Source organism: Diplotaxodon limnothrissa, linkage group LG19, assembly GCF_057381915.1.
Source record: "Diplotaxodon limnothrissa isolate DT_005_m linkage group LG19, D_limnothrissa_male_GT1.1, whole genome shotgun sequence".
In the NCBI taxonomy this organism is placed as follows: domain Eukaryota; kingdom Metazoa; phylum Chordata; class Actinopteri; order Cichliformes; family Cichlidae; genus Diplotaxodon; species Diplotaxodon limnothrissa.
The window spans coordinates 21,428,552-21,448,043 of NC_140614.1; the positions used below are offsets into that span (position 1 = coordinate 21,428,552).

At 40.2% G+C, this 19,492-nt stretch overlaps 2 protein-coding genes across 2 annotated transcripts; one reads left to right on the forward strand and one right to left on the reverse strand.

The window, feature by feature from the left end:
- Window positions 1–302: 302 nt before the first annotated feature.
- LOC146612156 (ubiquitin carboxyl-terminal hydrolase 29-like) lies at window positions 303–6,202 on the reverse strand. The gene is made up of 16 exons (XM_085342474.1): window positions 6,167–6,202; window positions 4,540–4,620; window positions 4,286–4,341; window positions 3,915–3,987; window positions 3,721–3,804; window positions 3,161–3,216; window positions 2,860–2,916; window positions 2,628–2,759; window positions 2,413–2,536; window positions 2,176–2,327; window positions 1,971–2,070; window positions 1,754–1,830; window positions 1,466–1,574; window positions 823–880; window positions 496–653; window positions 303–398 (listed from the first exon to the last, which is right to left on the reverse strand). The coding sequence occupies exons 1-16, from the start codon at window positions 6,200–6,202 to the stop codon at window positions 303–305; spliced, it is 1,449 nt and encodes a 482-aa protein (XP_085198600.1).
- A 5,259-nt stretch (window positions 6,203–11,461) lies between these two features.
- Window positions 11,462–17,960, forward strand: LOC146612157 (MFS-type transporter SLC18B1-like). The gene is made up of 14 exons (XM_085342708.1): window positions 11,462–11,643; window positions 11,846–11,997; window positions 12,534–12,629; window positions 12,733–12,806; window positions 13,765–13,912; window positions 14,081–14,237; window positions 14,360–14,496; window positions 14,589–14,690; window positions 14,778–14,869; window positions 15,963–16,058; window positions 16,176–16,250; window positions 16,333–16,426; window positions 16,497–16,546; window positions 17,599–17,960. Exons 1-14 carry the CDS (start codon window positions 11,613–11,615, stop codon window positions 17,645–17,647), a joined length of 1,353 nt encoding a protein of 450 aa, XP_085198834.1. The 5' UTR covers window positions 11,462–11,612; the 3' UTR covers window positions 17,648–17,960.
- Window positions 17,961–19,492: the final 1,532 nt, after the last annotated feature.

Here is a 19,492-nt window from a genome sequence, read left to right on the forward strand (position 1 = left end):
ATCGAAATTTAAAATGAATGTCCTCATATGTGGATCTCATTCTTTTGAGAAACAAAAAAAAGATAGTCCGAATCTGATGTCTTTGTTTTTACATTCATCAGGTCCCAATCAACCCAAATGGCACAGAGAAATTAAAAATGCATGCCATGAAAGTTCAGGTCTTAGGAGGTTAAAAATGTCCCTGCTGATGAGACCAGTGAATGTGGGGCGACGGTGGCAAGAAAAAACTCCCTCCTGGAGGAAGAAATCTTGGGAGGACCAGGCTCTCTGGGAGGACCCTTCCTCCTGAGGGCAATACTTACCTATACTTGTCCTCCAGTGTGCGATGGTGGGCTGGGACGACTGCTTTTCCTTCTCAGCATGATGATGACCTTAACTTCCTTCCTTCCTTCCATTTCCTGTTTCAGAACTGAGAACGAAGACAAAACTGGTTAACAAGGTAACAGGACATTTAAAAATTCTCTCACTTCAGGATGAGATGCTGTGTCTTCTTACGTTTCTCTTGTAAAACAGGATGTAGGCCGATTGCTGCTGTTCCTCACAAACTGCAGATCCAGTTGTGTGGAGCACCTGTGCGTCATTATAGGTGAGCCAGCGATCTGATGTAGAGTGCTGACTCTCCTCAGGATGGACAGAACTACAGATGTAGTGTCCTGAAATCACATTAAGACAAATGAATCCAACTTCTGGAAGTCAACTGATTCAAGCAAACAGTGATTTTGACTTAGTGCTTCTTAGAACATCAAAAGCTTTTGTGTGTGAGTCCTTCACTGAAAAGTAGCAAGTTTTCATTTTCTGTTTGTCACAAGTCTGTTGTTTTACCTGACTCTGTGCCTCCATAATGACTGATGCTGCTGACAAGACTATAACAGCCACCACCCTGAGAAGGAACAAATCCAAAGAGTGTTAGTTTCATAAAGTCTCACATCAGTGCCATAATTAAGCTGATTTGCTGAGGCTACGTCCACACTCGTTTTCTCTCCACTTTGACCTCCCGTCCACACTGAGACGGCGTTTTCCTCAAGGAAAAACACAGCATCTTGAAAACGCTCTCGAAAACGCATACATTTCAAAACGGAGTTGTCCCGTTGCAGTGTGGACACTCGAAAACGCAGACTTTCTAAAACGATGACGCATTTTAGTCATGTGATGCAGTCATGTGAGCAATTAAACAAAGATAAACTGAGTGCATTATACAGCAGTTGTTTTGATTGCTCTCAACTTTGACAGCCCTAAAAAAGATTAATATCAGTTTGTACATGCTCCGGATAGCTTTTCTTCAAATTCTGTAATTCTCACTCACTTTTGCGCATGCGCAGGACTGGAACGTAAGCGTTTTCGGCCGTTTCAATGCAGACGCACAACTATTTGAAAATGACTGAAAACGCTAGTGTGGACACGGAGTTTTCAAATCTATCCGGGCTAGTGTGGACGTAGCCTGAGACGTTCTGCAGTCTGTTTTTACCTGATTGGATGACACCACCAAGTCCCTCTGCAGCCTGACGGGGTCATCCACCTTCTGAATGTTGTAGGTTTGTGTAAAGCCAAACCTCTTCAGATGCAAGATCAGAACTCTGGCAGAAAAGAAAAAAAAAACACAAACAAGGTAGAAAATAAGAAGAATGAGTGTCAAACACAAACAGAAGATGGGAGAAAACGACTGCTCAAATATTGTCTCGAAAAACTCTGATATTTGATGCGCCACAGTTTGGAAACCTGGTCAGTCGATCAATTCTGATGTGACCTTACTCACCTTGGCAGTGTATCAAAAGACGACTTCAGTTCTGAGGCCGTCCCTCCACAATCACAGCGAAATTCTATTTCTTGTTCCTGAACAACAGCACAGAGAAAACAGGCTTTATGGTAGAAAGAAATCTCAACATATGCACACACACATACACACAAACACTAACAAAAAAGGTGTGTTAAGATCGCTGATACGACAACTCTATTGGAATTTGTGATCTTACCTTCAAGTATGTCTCTAACATGTTTATAATAGACCCCTCTGGAACAAGGTCAAGAGACAAGCTGGTGAATTCCTCTTGCTGTGTTGATTGGTGACCGCAGCTACACATTTCAGGAGTAACGTAGTTAAAGTAAAGATCAGGTACGTGGAAAAGAGGTATATGAAAATATTGCAACCAGCTCTGCATTTCTGAAAGACAGGCTTACCTCTTGCATGTCCTCATGTTTTCCATTTTAAAAATGTGATGCTCTTCTACTGGGCAGGTATAACTTTGGCCCAGGAGAGCTGCGTTCCTCTCCAGGTGAGGTGTGAGCCTTTTGACCTCATTGAGGAACAATGTTAGGAATTCATGAGCGTCCTGAAAGAAAAGCAGAGAGATTTAAAACAGTACATCAAAATCAGAAGGTAAAGCAAAAAACGAAATGTCCAAATAGCTGACGCACTTTCTGTGCACTGCCGGTGTATTCAGGAGCTTGACTGCTGAATGCCTTCTTAAAAGCTCTTAGGTGGTGATCTTTAAGGCCATAATCTGTTGACTCGTGACAGTCCCTGACATCAATAAGCCTTCTGTAGAAAGGAAGGGTAAACAGACATTTCTGCTGTTAGATCTCTTTGTTCTTCAGGTTTTTGAAGAAAGTAGAAGGTTGACGTAGCACACCTTAAGAGCTGAGCTTCTGGATCTGTGCTCCACAAAACCCCCTGACGCCTGATGTCTCTTATGAACTCCTCAATGTTGAGGAGGCTCTGCAGGCAGGAGTTCATGTAGCAGGTGTTTCCGATGTTTGGAAACCTGACAGACACGCGCAACGTTTACAGTATCAGTGTAAAATAATTCATTTTCTCCACTTTGACAAAGTGAGCTTTGGTCTTTGTGCACCACGTGTACTCACCCGAAGCAGTCTATAGTCCCAGTTTGACTTTCTATTTTTTTCCCACCGCATGCTACACTGCTCCAAAAAGGTAAAAACACAAACACAAAATTAGGAAAGATGTCAAGATTCTGAGCAGTGTATGTGCATGTATGCATGAGCTTTGAAGTTGAAACATTTTGGAGGACGTCCAAAAGTAGTAAAAAAGATGTAAATACACAAGGTGGAAGAAAAATGCCAATAAAAGGGAAATAAAAGAGCTCCAACTAAACCACTGCTATAAATATCTCCAGCAGCATTAAAGAGTGGCGCATTTCTTTACCTCTGATGAGACGTAGAAGGAATTTCCTTCTCTGCCACATTTTGTTTGTGTAATTTCTGTTTAGAAACAAGAAAAGCAACATCAGTAATGGCATAAAACAAACATACCAAGGGAGTCTCTCCATGAAAAGTGTCCAGTTAGAAAATTTGGTATTATTTCATATTATTTATCACTTTAGTGAGCTGTCAGCTCATGAAGCAGATATATAGGAATATCTTTAAATAAAATAAAAACAATTTATTCATGCTTTAAATTGAGTTTTAAAGTTTGTCCTATGAAATACAAAATCCTTCATTTGGTTCTGATCAAAATTCAGTTTTTACAGAAATCATCCATGAAGCTTCATTAAAAGATTCAAAAATGCTTATTTACCATAAAAAATATTTAGAGAAACATCCTGCAAGTCTCTTCAAACTTACCTTTCTGTGAAAAAAAAAAAAACGTTTAAACATCTTTGAACTTAATTTGAGGACATAGATGTGCTAAATTGCTCTTAATTCTTCGCATTTAACTGTGATGAGTAAATGCTTGATGACAGTGACTCTTTCCATAAAACATACCTTCCAGAATTTAAAAAGAAACCAGCGACACTTTTTTTGTGTCTTCACAGTGTTGCTCTCTGCCTCTGCATCGCTGTCAGTTTGCTGCAGAGGACGAACAAACATAAGTTTATTAAAAACAGTAAAGTCACTTTAAATTAACAAGTGCAATTTAAAGAGAATGTGCATTTCATATGTTTTGTGTAAAAGCAAACCGAGGAACAGCAGAGGTGTCTCCATTTTCTCTTCTTCTTTTGACCATTTTCAGCAACACAAGCATCCGGGATGCTGATGAGGACAAAAGTGTAAATGTTATTTTTCAAAGTGGAAATTTTTAACAAGGAGTACATGCTGAGATTGCAGATAAAAATTAATAACTGTAATGGAACAAAATCATGTATTTTGTACATTTACACTCTACATTTTCAAACGCTAATCTCTGAATCAATATAAATTATAGACAAGACTAGAAGTAGTAAAAAAGATGTAAATACAAAAACACCAATAAAAGGGAAATAAAACAGCTCCAACTAAACCACTGCTATAAATATCTCCAGCAGCATTAAAGAGTGGCGCATTTCTTTACCTCTGATGAGACGTAGAAGGAATTTCCTTCTCTGCCACGTTTTGTTTGTGCGATTTCTGTTTAGAAACAAGAAAACCAACATCAGTAATGGCATAAAACAAAGTATATGGTAAGAAAATACAATATCCTTCATTTGGATTCAAAATTCAGTTTTTACAGAAATCATCCAAGAAGCTTCCTTAAAAGTTTCAAAAATGCTTATTTACCATAAGAAAATATTCAGAGAAATGTGCTGAGAGTCTCTTCAAACTTACCTTTCTGTGAAAAAGAAGTTTAAACATCTTTGGACTTGATGAGATCAGAGCGAAAATCTCCTCAGCTTTGCAAAAGTTCAACTGAAAACAAGCAGTCAAAGGTTGTATATTTATAAACTTTCAGCATAGAACGTTCATACCCTGAACAGCAAACATCAGCATTATGATGTATGGGACTAATTTGCATATTTTGGAATGTATGCTCATTTGAACTGTATGGCACTCGTCTCCAAGCAACTGCTACAAAATACAGGTCAAGTCAAGTGGCTTTTATTGTCATTTTAACCACGTGCAGAGGTACTGTACAGAGTGAAATGAGACAGCGTTCCTCCGAGACCCTGGTGCTATATATGACATATACGGACAAACCCAGGACTACATAAAGTGCAGTGTGCATAAATTGCAAAAATAAACAAGACAAAACAGAGCAAAACTAGACAGAACAGGACGATACAGACACAAGACAATGGAAATGTGCAAAATGCTGCAAAAGTAACTTGGTGTCTGTATGTATGTGTATGAGTGTGAGATACTGCAGATAAGTGCTTGGTAGTAGCGTGTGTGAAGGTGTGCGTGTGCCAGTGCAGTCACGAGTGTTCAGGGGTCTGATGGCTTGTGGGAAGAAACTTTTCCGTAGTATGGTAGTGAAGGCCCGGATGTTCTGGGACCTCTTTCCAGAAGGCAGCAGGGTGAAGAGTGTGTTTGAAGGCTGTGTGGGGTCCTCCAGCAAGCGGGTGTTATAAGGAGGGGAGAGGGACTCCAATGATCTTCTCAGCTGCTCTCACAATCCGTTGTAGGGTACTGCGATCTAATACGCTGCAGTTACCATACCAGACAGTGATGCAGCTACTTAGGATGCTCTTGTTAGTCCCACTGTAAAAGGTGGTGAGAATGGATGGTGGGAGATGGGCTTTCCTCAGCTTCTGCTTGAAGTAGAGACGCTGCTGGGCCTTCTTGGTTATGGAGCTGGTGTTGAGGGAGCAGGAGAGGTTCTCCGCCAGGTGGACACCAAGAAATCTGGTGCTCTTGACGACCTCCACAGAGGATCCATTCATGTTAAGTGGGCAGTGATCCCACTGTGCTCTGCTGAAGTCAACAATCTCTTTTGTTTTGTCCACGTTCAGAGACAGGTTGTTGACTCTACACCTCTACAGATGGCCCGCAGTGCAACCCTTCAGCTTCCTAGGAGATTCACCTATATACAAATTTAAAGACCTAGGAGACTTACTTCTCGTCACGGAGTTGTAGCATTCACAAGATTTTCAGAAAACTTGAACTCAAGGTCAAGGTCACTGATATTCAAACTGACCCCAGAACTTTAGTAGATGCACCAATGGTATCAATTCAAAATCCTACGCTTCTCGTTCTTGAATTACTGTCTTGACCAAGCTGAGTATACAATTATGAACCAATCATTTTCCATTTTTATTTCACTATCTGTAACTAAGACAAATAAACAGTATTTGGGACACAAGTCACTATTAAAGTGGTTAGTGAGACTCCACATCTGATAACAGTATAACACACTGCTTATTTATGTAAAATTGTCATCAATAAATGTGTTCAAAACAGAAGCTACACTGGCTTTAAAAGTTTTTATTAACTCTGACTACCTGTCTGCTCTTACCAGTTTCTTTTGCTCTCTGCTGTCTTCATCCTCCATCCAACTCTACAGCTATTGTTAGGGATGACATGATGAAACTGAAGGGTGTCTGGGCACCGAAAAAAGAAAAAAAGAGAGAGACTGGATTAGGCTGCAGCTGGCGTGCCATTCTCTCACTTCAGGATGAGATGCTGTGTCTTCTTACGTTAATCTTGTAAAACAGGATGTAGGCTGAGTGCTGCTTTTCCTCACAAGCTGCAGATCCAGTTGTGTGCAGCACCTGTGCGTCATTATAGGTGAGCCAAGGATCTGATGTAGAGTGTGGACTCTCCTCGGGATGGACAGAATTACAGATGCAGCAGCTGTTTCCGATGTATGGAAACCTAACACACAAACAAAAGTTTACAGTATCAGTGTAAAATAATTCATTTTGTCCAGGTTGAGAAGGTGAACTTTGGTCCTTGTGCACCACGTGTACTCACCTGAAGCCGTCTGTAGTCTGAATTTTATTTTCCATTATTTATCCACCGCCCAAATGTTTCACTACGCTACTGCAAAAAGACAAACAAACACACAATTAGACACTGAGCACTGGATGTGCATGTATGCATGAGCTTTGAAGTTTAAACTTTTTTTTATCATCAACAATTTTTATTTATTTCATTTTAAACTTCAATAACAGAGCTTAAGGATAACTACATAAATAAATAGTTTAAAAACAAACAAACAAAAACAAAACAACAACAAAAAACTAAACAAAACAAAGGGAAGTTATCCTATTCTTTCTTCGCACACCAATTCCCACACCACCACTCTGTCATTACTGCTCTGTTCTTCAAGTTACAGAAAGCCAGCTTGTAAAGGGGGACCAAATACAATCATATTGATGCAATTTGTCTAATAAACCATAAGTCACTTTTTCGTAAGACGCCAACTTAGCCATTGTCTTTAGCCACTCTTCATAGGGAGGGGGGGTTCTTTTTCCGCCAATGTCTTAGCAGGACCCATTTGGCCGTAGTAAGAGCCAAAATAATCCATCTTTTTGTATAACTGGAAAAATCTACATCAGAAAGTTCTGTGGTTATACCAAGTATGGACAGTTTTGGTGAGATACCAAATCTCCTTTTTAAAACACTGAAAATTACCTCCATTATATTTTCCCACCAATCCCGAAGTGCCGAACAGCTCCATAAGATATGTAAAATCAAAGCATTTTGACCATCACATCTCCAACATTCGTCCGTAGAGGCCAGGTTCCATTTATACAATTGTTGCGGTGTTCGATGCCACCTATGGATTATCTTAAGTTGAATAAATCTACTGCCTGTTTCTTTATACATAGTATTAATATTTTGAAAACATGAATCCCATTCAACTGAAGATATGTCCAATGCCATGTCCTGGGCCCAGTAGCCCTTAACTTTAAGGAGAGGGTCAGCTGACCGTTCTTGCAATAAGTGATAAATTTTAGAGGTAATGCCTTTACCCAAGGGTGATCTTGAGAGCAGGACTTCCACAGGGCTGCTCACAGGACAACTCAAGGGGGTTCCCAGCCACTTCGATAACGAACTATGTATTTGGACATATCTCCAGAATTGATTACGCTGCAACTTATATAACTCTACAATTTTATCAAAGCTTAAAAAACATTTAGTCCCACAGTCAAATAAATCTGATACATTAAGGATGCCTGCTTTACGCCACTGTAACCAGTCAACCGATGTCCCTCCAATTAAAATTCTTTTATTACTCCATAAGGTTGCCGAAGGTGATTTAATAAAGTCCCAGCGACCTGCCCTATGTAATTTAAACCACAATGTCTTTGCAATTATAGGATGGGTAGTTTTATGACTGGTATCAAACAGCTCCCTCCAAGGAGAAATACCGCCATTAACTTCCGTCTCTATATGGGACCAGATGGGTTTAACTGGTGCAGTAGGTAACCAAGCTCTAAGTTGTTTCACGTTCATCACCCAATAATACCATTGGAAATTAGGCAATGAAAAACCTCCTTGTTTTACACTCGCTTGAAGTTTCTTAATACTTAAACGATGCGGTGAGCTATCCCCAAATACGTCAAACCATTCACGGACCACCGAAATTCCCACTGTTTAAATAAAGTATGGGGGCAGTGTCCTGACATAGGCATTGCCTCTGATTTATCCCAGTTGACGCGATACCCTGAAAGCAGCGTAAAGCTTTCTATACATTCTAATAGGGCTGGAATTGACTTCCCAGGCTGGGTCATAAGTAACAACATATCATCTGCATATAATAGAGGCTTATGTTGACTATTACCCATCGAAATTTCAAATATATTTACATTATTTCTCAGTTTTTGTGCCAAAGGCTCTATAGCAATTACAAAAAGACCGGGGCTAAGGGGACAACCCTGTCTTGTGGATCTCTGTAAAAGGAATAGGTCTGATATGAGCCCATTCGTCAATACTCGCGTTGAAGGCGAATCATATAATATCTTTATCCACCTAATAAAATTGTCACCAAAACCAAACTTTTATAATGTCTTAAACAGATAATCCCACTCAACACAATCAAAAGCTTTTGCAGCATCCAGCGATAGGGCCACTGTTGGATATACTGAATCATATACATAATTTTGCAAATTAACCAACCGCCTAATATTATCTGAACCATAGCGGTTTGGAACAAAACCAGATTGGTCTGCATGAATTATTTTCACCATTACTACTTTTAATCGACCCGCTAAGACCTTTGCCAAGATTTTTTGGTCAGAATTCAGCAAAGATATGGCGCGGTAACCACTTGGGTCTAAAGGGTCTTTCCCAGTTTTAAGAATAAATGTTATAAGTCCAGAGTGCATTGACTGAGGTAATGAGCCTACTTTGAACGCCTCATTATAAACATCGAGCAACAGGGGACTTAACATATCCTCAAATGCTCTATAGAAATCCAATGGTAACCCATCTAATCCTGGAGCTTTATTAAGTGGCATACTGTTAATTGCACGGGTAATCTCCTCCACTGTAATTGGAGCATCTATAATCTGCTGGTCAGTAGTAGAAAGCTGTGGCAGGTTTAAATCAGTAAAGAATGCTTCGAATTTCTGTTCATCTAAACTCCCTTGTGTAGAATAAAGATTATTGTAAAAGGCCCTGAATCCATCATTTATATGTCTAAAAGAAGTTAAAATAACCCCATCTGATTGTCGTATGCCTGGGATATGGTTCATACTGTCTGTTATGATATTTTGATACCACGGTTAACATTTACAGGATATTGTTTTATACAGGAAAACTGTTACTCAATAAGGCCCATCTACTAGTTGTTTTTCTCTTTCTCTGTGACCCAAGAATTAATGTGTAAGACTCACAGGCTGGTACCCCAAGGTCGAAAACACCACAGAGATGAGACCACTTCCTTACTCCCATCCTCCCTTTTTCTTTATCTCCTGGAAAAGGCTCGTTAAAGGCTAGGTGGTTTGTTTCAGAATTCACTAATGAAAGAACTCTGTATTTTATGTCTAGGAGTGTATTTTGCTGGGATGATCATAAATTATAGCTGAACTGATAAACTACACAAGGGATACTTTGCTCAGAAGGCAGGAAGACGTTTCCTTATTTAGTCTGTACCGGTTTGAACTGGGAAAGCTGACACACGAACCTTTTTTTCCTCTATATAAGCTGTTATGTACTAAATAAACCTTTGAGTCGATTTGGGAAGACAACCTGAAGCAGTCTGTGTTTCCTTGTTCTCCCAAGCTGCTCCCGACGTCGTAACTAACCCAGCTGAATGGCATACCTGAGTGTTACTTTAAATAATTAGGAATCTTAGAAGGAAAGGACAGAACTCTGCTTATCGCTCACGCCACGGAGGAAACCCGGGACGGCAATTTCCTTCACTGTCTTTCTGTTTAAGAGGGTATGCTAATAAACAGAGATGGGCAGTAACGCGTTACTTGTAAAGCGTTACTGTAATCCAATTACTTTTCAAGTGACGAGTAAAGTAAGGCATTACCATTGCAAAAACGGTAATTAGATTACCGTTACTTCCCGCAGGAACGCTGCGTTACTACATTACTAAAACCGTGATTTTTTGCGAGAATGTCTCATGACAGTGACGTAAGCAAGTGCGACGTTCGTGACAACAGCTGTGTGCAGATCAACAATGGATGGACTGCAGGAGAGAGTATGAGCGTGTAGCGTTTAAAGCTTGGAAGTACTGACCTTACTTTAAGTTTGATTCCATAAAAAGTGACAAAAACATTAGTGTCCACTGTGCGTGGGAAGAAAACTTCTTTTTACAGCGAAAAAACCCCCTAAACTTCCAAGCAAGCACCGAGTGCGCTACAACGTAACGGGAAATTCACAGAGAAACTCGCGGATTCTTCCACTGACCGCTGCGGCACACCTGCACCAGGGTAAACCTACGCCTACGCCACTCCTGCTTTACAGGTGAAAATAGAGCAAAAGGACCGCTAGTCTTTGACTTTATTTATTTTCTGCTGTGTTTTACTTGCATTTATTTGAAAGACTGAGTGTAAACACACAAAAAATATATATTTTATGTGCTGGAATGTGCAGAAAATAGGTTTAAATAGGTTTAAAACAAATTTCTTCCAGTCAGAGAATGTTGCATATAATTACATTTTTGCTTGATGCATAAAGTTAAAAGATTAAAACTAATAAAACAAGTTTTAAAAAGAGACTTTTCCATTTGATTACATTTTGTATGATGGATTGTAGAAAAAGTAGAATTGGGCTGAAAGATCTATTGCTTTATCACCTATTCAGGTTGTAAATCGTGTTTTTAAAAAGTAACTAAGTAATTATAAGTAATCAGCAAAGTAACGGGATTACTTTTTTGGGGAAGTAATCAGTAATTAGTTACTGATTACTTTTTTCAAGTAACTTGACCAACACTGTCAGTTACACAGCTCCATTGAAGCCATTCACTGGTTAAATACAAATAACTGTGATTAACTGAAAAAAGCCACTTACGGGGCTGAGTGCTCAGAGAAGCCTGTGGGATAAGCTGCTCAGCCAGAGCACCAGTGAGCTTCAGTCGGGAGAGTGGTGACAGGAGAGATGGAGGTGGGAGTGAGGCATTTAATCCTGTCTGTAAAATAAATATAACAACACTTAAGTAACTTGCATAATAATTCAAAATGGCAATAATTTAATAGATTATTGAATTATTTGCTCATGCTAAAGTCAACATAGAAAGACTACATAGTTCTACATATATCTGGTTTACTTTAATCTGCCAGACTGCGGAGGGCAGTAATGGGATGGGACTAACTTAGTTATTACTTAGAAGAAGAAGAGGGTTAGTCTGGAAGTGTTGGGTAGTCCATGCTCATGATTGTTTTCACCTAGCGGAGGAAGCTGTCAAAAATATTTACTTGTCAGGATTTATCCTCTGCTCTTTCAGTTGTTCTGTCACCGTCTGTATTTCTCAGCCACTGGATACAGACCCCTGAATATTGAAAATGGATCAACATGCCGATCCTCCGACGAGAGGTTTGTGACCTTTGTAACCTGTGGAAATTAAATTACTGTGTAAAATAAACTGAGAAGTGTTGGCAGATACTCAGCTCAACATAGCTGACCTTTTGACTTTTTTCCTTATCTCTGTCAAAAGTTTAACCGCAAACTTTATATTCTTTCAACTCAGCGTGGCCTAATCTCATTATTCATGTTTCTCTTCCCGTTTTCTCTTCAGATAACAACACAGATAACAACACCACAGCTGAATCAACAGATCCTCCTCACAGGTTCACAAGAAAAGAGATTCTCACCTTAATATCAGTGGCATCTGTCAACTTTGGCTCTATGATTTGCTACTCAATATTGGGCCCATTTTTTCCCACCGAGGTAAGCTCAAGGAAGCCAGCATCATAGGGTACAAATCACATGTTACAGCACAAGAGGTTAAAGGTTCAAGATAATAAAAACTTTAAAAAACTTAGCTTATGAATGCAGCTTTTGACTGAAGAAATAAAACACGTTCTCTCATACATGCAAGTCATATATCTGCAAACAAATCTTTTCTAGCCAGAGGAAACTGGGAACAAGCATCTCCTTCTACTAAAATGTATTTGTGCTCCCATGTAGTTGTACAGTTCACAGGTTAGACTATTGTTCACCTTAAGAACTCAGTAATGTCTTCTGAAGGGAATGAATGAGTAGTCATGCGCTACCAACAGACATCCTCCCTGAAGGCCAGTGAAGACTGGCTCTTTTGTAATCAGCCGTTCAACTTAAGGTCTGTCATGAGCTAGAAATGCAAATGTTGGAAAAGAGTGGCACAACAAGCTGGCTAGTTAAAAAGACATTATATTATCCTTGCTGTTTTTGTTGTTGTTATATAGATCCCCTAACTTTATCTGTTGTCCTGTTTTAATATTTAGGCAGTGAAGAAAGGAGCCAGTCAGACTGTAGTTGGTCTCATATTTGGGTGTTATGCTGTCTCCAATTTAATTAGTTCATTGATATTGGGAAAATATGTAAGTATACACTTTAACTTCATGCCATATGCATGGCAATTTGGAGCACAGGTGTAACCAGAGAGTCTGTAACAGTGCAACTGACCCATTCTTTGTGTATCAGATTGTCCAGATTGGTGCAAAGTTCATGCTTATTGCAGGACTTTTTGTATCATCGTGCTGCACTATTATATTTGGGTAAGTGATCTGTGTTTCGTGTTAACTATGATAATGATAAAATTGGAAAAAATCCAGAATCTCATTGTGACAAAAGGACCCAACAACTCCAAGGATCATGCTGACGTTCTGTCACTTTATTTGTTTTACACACACCTTTTCAGTGTGCTTTTGGAGTTCGCTTTTCAGCATGACTCAGCGAGTTGCTGCTGCTGCTTCTGCTCTCCGACTCTCCACACAGCGTGCTGCTTAAATAGGGGAGGCATGATTAAACAGTGGTTACCAGCTGTCAGCCATCCTCCCCTGGCACTGCCTCCTGAACCTGCTGCTCTATCCCTCTTCAGTAGCCGAAAAACAAACAACACCCCTGCCACACTCCCACAAATTTCCTGAAAATACCAAACTAACAATGAATTTATTCATGTAAAAAATAATGTTTTGTGCTAAATAAACAAAATTAAAACAGCTGTGTAGCAGGCAGATTGTGGAAACAAATACAAAACTTGGGAAGTAAGGCGTAAACTCAAAATATAGCTTTAATGTTGCCCACTCATAAGGACACAAAAGGTTCAAGATAAACCATGACAGAAAATATAACAAAGTTCATGGGGAAAGATGATACGACAACACAGAAAGAATAAGACAAGAAAGACAAGACTGGAGGAACAGAATCAAAAGGAGATGAATGAACTTGGAGAACTGAAGGTATATAAAAAAGGAACTTATATGAAGCGTCAGGACATAAACAGGACACATAAAAACAAAGAAATCACAATGTGAATAGAAAGCTAGATTCCATGAATACAGAACCCTAATCCAAACATAACCCATAATACAAAACGAGAAAGAACCCCTCTGGGGCCAAGGCCCAGAGACCATGGCACAATCACCTTTGTTTCAGATCACACGCAGTTCCTCTGAGCTTCTTTATTTCATCTGCATTTCCTTTAATCTTGGCTGGCTCTTGTCTTCTTTGCAGATTTCTTGATCGGGCTCCTGCAGGACCTATATTCATCAGTCTGTGCTTTGTTGTGAGGTCGCTTGATGCTGTCGGCTTTGGCGCTGCTACAATGTCTGCTTTCGCCATCACAGCACAAATATTCCCAAACAATGTGGCAACTGTTTTGGTGAGGGTGGACAAACTTGTCAGACTGGCATGCTGTTTAGACATTAGAATCACGAGAAAACAGAAACTATAGGTTTAAGTTGTTATGTATCTCTCACAAAACAACTGGCTCTTGGCTATGATGTAAGAAATTCCCACAGTATAGTAATCTGGGTCACTACTGTTTTAGGGTATTTTGGAGATTTTTGCAGGACTCGGCCTTATCCTGGGACCACCACTGGGAGGGTGGCTCTACCAGACTTTTGGATACAATGTCCCTTTTTTAAGTCTTGGATGCTTGCTGTTGATTATGGTTCCTTTCAACATTTACGTCCTGCCGTCCATTGGTATGTAACACTTGAGATTTAGGTGTATTGTTTGGGTTTATTATTTAAAAATTGCCATTTTGTGTTTTTTCATTTTTCTCACATTATAACTGAGCTGTAATTTTGTGCTTCCCTCCTCTCAGAGGCAGTCCCATCGAAGGATTCATTCTTTCGACTACTCACCCACGTGAAAACAATCCTGGTTTGCTACGTGGTATTCACTCTCAGTGCAGGTGTGGGCTTTTTGGATGCCACTTTGTCACTGTTTGCTATTAACAGGGTAATGATATCCTTTATGATAAAGTCAGCTTACGTTTCCTAGAGTTTTTGTGCATTCCTTGAACAACTTTTTTTCCTATCCATCATCCTTAGTTTGGTCTCTCAAATGGCTACGTGGGACTAATAATGCTTGGTTTGCCTTTAGTGTATATTCTGGCATCACCGCTGATTGGGTATTTCACAGATAAATATCCTGTATGTATCCAAGAAATCAAAATCATTAAATGTGTATAATTATCTTTTTTCTTTTCTTTTTAAATAAAATTTGATCTTGTGCACCAGGCCACTAGGATCACTTTCTTGGTGACAGGCGGCATCGCTGCTACAATTGGCTTCTGTCTTCTTGGTCCCGCCCCTTTTCTTCACATCCAGAGGTTAGTGTGGGATTCAGGTAAAACTAACACTTCTGTATTTTAAAATGATGGACATTTTAAGAAATATGTCTATCCCCCTCTGAGCCAAGAGTCATATCTAACGTCATTTTTACAATGTCTAATTCCAGGAAATAATTGCACCTGCCAGGTAACAGTCACACTGTGAATAAGTGTCTTAAACCCTTAATATTTTTCACGGGTAGCAGGGAGCGACTCCTGTGGTAGCAAAAAAGAAAGCCCATTGTGAGGAATAAACTCTACTTTAAATGTTATTATATAACACTAAATATTGTGCTAATTACTTTAGGGTCTCAATTTCCAGGTTTAAGTTTAATATTGGTTACATGTCCCAGAGTAACTGGCACCTCGACCAGACACTTTTGGCAGCCATCAACAAGCTTTAGGCATATTTCAAGTTGCATATTTGACCAATATTTTGAAGGCGTTGATTTTGGAGCACGAGCGTCTTTCTAGGTGATTTAAAGCTTGTTTCACCGCAGATGCTGGTGTTTCAGGAGTTTCTAGTTAATGGCATGTTTGAGCCTTGGTTCCTGGGCTGTTCATGAACATCCTAACCAATTTCCTCTCAACTAAAGGTGACAGTTTGGGTCTTCTTCCAGACCTTGGCAAAGTGGTGACATATTTTGATAAGAGACCTTTCCACCTTGTGTAAATCTTCAACTCTCCTTGTTAGATGTCACTGAGTTCCTTGGACTTGCCATTGTTCTGAGTATTGGTCAGTGCTTCTCACCGCTCTCCTTCTGTCACAAATCACCCCCTAAAACTCCTTTCCACCACTCCCTCCTGTCTGTACTCTCTTCTTCATTGTGCATTGCTTTGGATGGTTGAATCCAGGTATTTAAATTCATTCACCTTCACTGCCTCTGCTCTTGGCAACTTCACTATTATGTCTGTCTTCCTATCATTGACACATAGGTCGGTTACTTTGGATGGTTAAGCCCTGGTATTTAAAATCTACACCGCTGCAAGGGGAGTGGGACATGTTGCCTCGACAAGTCATATACTGAATTAATCCCTTTGCCTTAAAAAGCCAAACTTCTGTATCCTTTTTTTGTTTTTTTTTTACATTTAGTCAGCTGTGGTTGCTGGTCGTCATGCTTGGTCTAATTGGGCTTTCTCTGGCAATAAGTGTAATCCCCATATTCCCTGAGCTCATTTCATGTGCACAGTGAGTTGCTTCACATAATGCTCAACATTCATGAACTACAGTTTGTTTTTTGTGGGGTTTTTTTCATAAATATGGCTGGATGAAACAAATATTCTACAATTTAGTTTTTCCTCATAGTGAAATAGGATTTGAAGAGGGGCTAAGTACACTTGGAATGGTGTCTGGGTTATATGAAGCAGTGTGGTGCACTGGGTGAGTCCCTAATTTATCTCTTTTCTGGCATTTAGCTTTTTAGTGCCGTGATTTTTGCTCTAATTTTGTGCTCGTTTTTAAGGACGTTTTATGGCCCCATTGTGGGAGGAATTATTGTTCAACAGCTCTGCTTTGAATGGGCTGCTGTAGTTCAAGGAGCGTTGGCATTTTTGGGTGTAAGTATCAGTGGCTGCAGCGTTTAGATATTTTATGTCAATACAATGTTAATGATCACTCTCTCCTCAGGCATTTCTCATCTTCATGTATTCTCTCTGTCAACGGACAAAACGACAAAGGTAGGCCTAAACTTTAAATGAACATAATAAGTTCTTTCATAGTATTCATTTCGTTTCTCACTATGGGAATGCCTTCTATGTGACCTCATCAGAAGCTGAAATGCCATTACGTTAGCTCTTACAGGCTTTTTAAGTGACGCTCATGTCAGGAGGGGCTAGGGCCTCCCCATATAATAGACTGACATAGTGTCAGATGTCATTCAAAAACTCTTCTCACTTCTTACAGAAGTCTGTCGATAACTGTGCTGTTGGGTTTAAGCTAAACTGTCCACTGTCCTTGCAGCAGATTTTCTGTCCAGGGGCAACCCACTGAACGCAGACTAGAGGCTTCAACCCTCCGCTATACTTTCCCACCAGTGGCCCTCCTGACAGCCCTGTGCTGGGAAGAGAAACATTGACTGGCTGAGATTTTTTTAGCTGCTTTCCAGCCCATCTTGACCTCATCTTCATCCCAAAGGTTATCAGTACATGTTCCCCAATAGTATTGCCTGACTTTTACCAGCTGGCCTCCATGCACATTCCACTAGGGGCCTGGCTACCTTATAGGCTCTAAGGGAGTTTTATCCAGGAGGTGTGTGCAACTCCATGCTGGGCCTCATCTCACACATTTGTTAGGTTTTATAAGCTAGATGTGACAGCGCCTAACCTAGCGCATTCAGTCCTCAGTACAGGTTCTTTGTTCACCAAACAAATGCTTTGAAAAAGAACTTAAGGTTATGTATATAACCCTGGTTCTCCAAGTAGCATGAGTGTCTCACCAGACCATTCTCTCTATAAAAAATGAAAAGGTGGGCTTGTTTTGAATGACATGTGACACTATTTCAGCCTATTATATATGGAGGCCATGGCCCCTCCTGACATAGGCAGGTGGCATTTGAGCTTCTGATGAGGTTCTACAGGAGGCGTTCCCATAGTGGGACACTCATTTGTGCTACTCAGAGGTTATACATGTATAACCTCAAGATCTGTGATTTATTCTAAATAGATTTCTTTTTTTAACGTCTGCAACAACAGCAAAAATTGTACCTCTTTTTTTAACTTTTACATTTCAGGGTCCAAGAAAACAACCAACAAGCAGATGAAAGAACCCCTCTCCTATGATCCTGTGTTCCAGCTCCAAGTTACACAACTTTTTAAACATCTTATCAGTCATTATTTGTTATCAAGCTGATATTGTTTTAATGTTGTGTCTTTTAGTTATTTTTATCTGGTCCTAGGGCATGTGCTATAGTGGGAATTCCCTGAGAGGTATTTTAAGAAAAAAGCTAGATACATTCATGGAGTGGGTCCAGCTGCATTCCCAACGGGTTCCCAGATATATTTGAGCATTTATTTGGGGAGCAACATGCACATTAAAATTTAAACAATAAGTTAGGATCCCATGCAGGTATCCACAAACACCTGCCAAAGTACTTTAAACTACTTTAAACATCAGGCCGACCCTCCTGGGTGATAAGTTAGCAGCGATGCAGGTGGATGCTTCTCTGGTGTCCTGGATTGTTGATTACCTGACAGGAAGACCACAATATGTACGTCTCCCACAGTGTGTGTCTGACAAGGTGATTAGCAACACAGGGGCACCACAGGGGACTGTCCTCTCCCCCTTCCTCTTCACCCTCTACACCACAGACTTCAGCCACTGCACAGAGACCTGCCATCTTCAGAAGTTTTCTGATGACTCTGCGGTGGTTGGATGCATCAGCAGGGATGATGAGACAGAATACCGGGCTGTGGTCGACTCCTTTGTCACGTGGTGTGAGCAGAATCATCTGCAGCTCAACGTGGCAAAGACCAAGGAACTGATCGTGGACTTCAGGAAGACCAGGAAACACTTGACCCCTGTTTCAATCCAGGGGGTCAGTGTTGACATTGTGGAGGACTATAAATACCTTGGAGTACACATTGACAATAAACTGGACTGGGCTAAAAACACCACAGCACTTTACAGGAAGGGCCAGAGTCGTCTCTATTTTTTGAGGCGACTGAGGTCCTTCAACATCTGCCAGAAAATGCTGAGGATTTTCTATGAGTCTGTGGTGGCCAGTGCGATCCTCTATGCTGTTGCATGCTGGGGGAGCAGGCTGAGGGTCGCAGATGCCAACAGACTTAATAAACTGATCCGTAAGGCCAGCAATGTTGTGGGGATGGAGCTGGACTCCCTCAAGGTGGTGTCGGAGAGGCGGATGCTGTCCAAGATAAAGACAATGTTGGATAACACCTCCCACCCACTCCATGACATGTTGGTCAGTCACAGGAGCTCGTTCAGTGAGAGACTGAGATTACCGAAAAGCACCACTGAACGACACAGGAAATCATTCCTGCCTGTGGCCATCTCCCTGTACAACGCATCCACTTAACACACTGTTTGCTGCTACAGCTACACGTTTCTTTTCCAAATATTTATTTATAAGTGACTTATGTATGTATGTATGTATATATATGTATATATTGTACTATTCTTAGTTAGCGTATTGTCTGTCTTGTCTTAATGTTGGTTTAAAATGGAGCACTGTAACAAAAAATAATTTCCCCCAGGGATCAATAAAGTATTCTGATTCTGATTCTTGTAATAGTTTCTCCAACACTGCCATGATGACTCACACAATAACACCAGCCACCCACAGTTTGGTTAGTAAGAATGAGTTTTTATGGCCAATGGCTTAAAAGTAAAGCAGTGCAAGTTATACAGGTCAATATGAACCTTTCATACTGTGCTAATTCTTCAAACAGGGAATTTATTGCAGATTTCACTGCAGTTAGAAATGTTGAATGTTTTACCTTCTTTTCTGCCTGCATTATAGATTTATTTAACACTGATATTGAGGTTTTTTCACTAATTTTTTGTACATTAGCATTCAAATGTGACAATGTAAGGGACTGCAAAGACTGCTTATTATAAAGATGGAAATAAAACTATAAAGGAATTTGTTTATGTTGTGAAGAAAT

Excerpts from the sequence above, each read along its gene's own strand:
- LOC146612156 (XM_085342474.1), bottom strand. The coding sequence starts at position 6,202 with ATGGAGGATGAAGACAGCAGAGAGCAAAAGAAACTG. Across the intron at positions 3,988-4,285 it reads CCTTCTACGTCTCATCAGAG|CATCCCGGATGCTTGTGTTG; the intron begins GTAAAGAAATGC and ends TGTCCTCATCAG. Across the intron at positions 881-1,465 it reads TGGTGGTGTCATCCAATCAG|GGTGGTGGCTGTTATAGTCT; the intron begins GTAAAAACAGAC and ends GTTCCTTCTCAG.
- LOC146612157 (XM_085342708.1), top strand. The coding sequence starts at position 11,613 with ATGGATCAACATGCCGATCCTCCGACGAGAG. Across the intron at positions 11,644-11,845 it reads TGCCGATCCTCCGACGAGAG|ATAACAACACAGATAACAAC; the intron begins GTTTGTGACCTT and ends TTTTCTCTTCAG. Across the intron at positions 16,427-16,496 it reads GAGCGTTGGCATTTTTGGGT|GCATTTCTCATCTTCATGTA; the intron begins GTAAGTATCAGT and ends CTCTCTCCTCAG.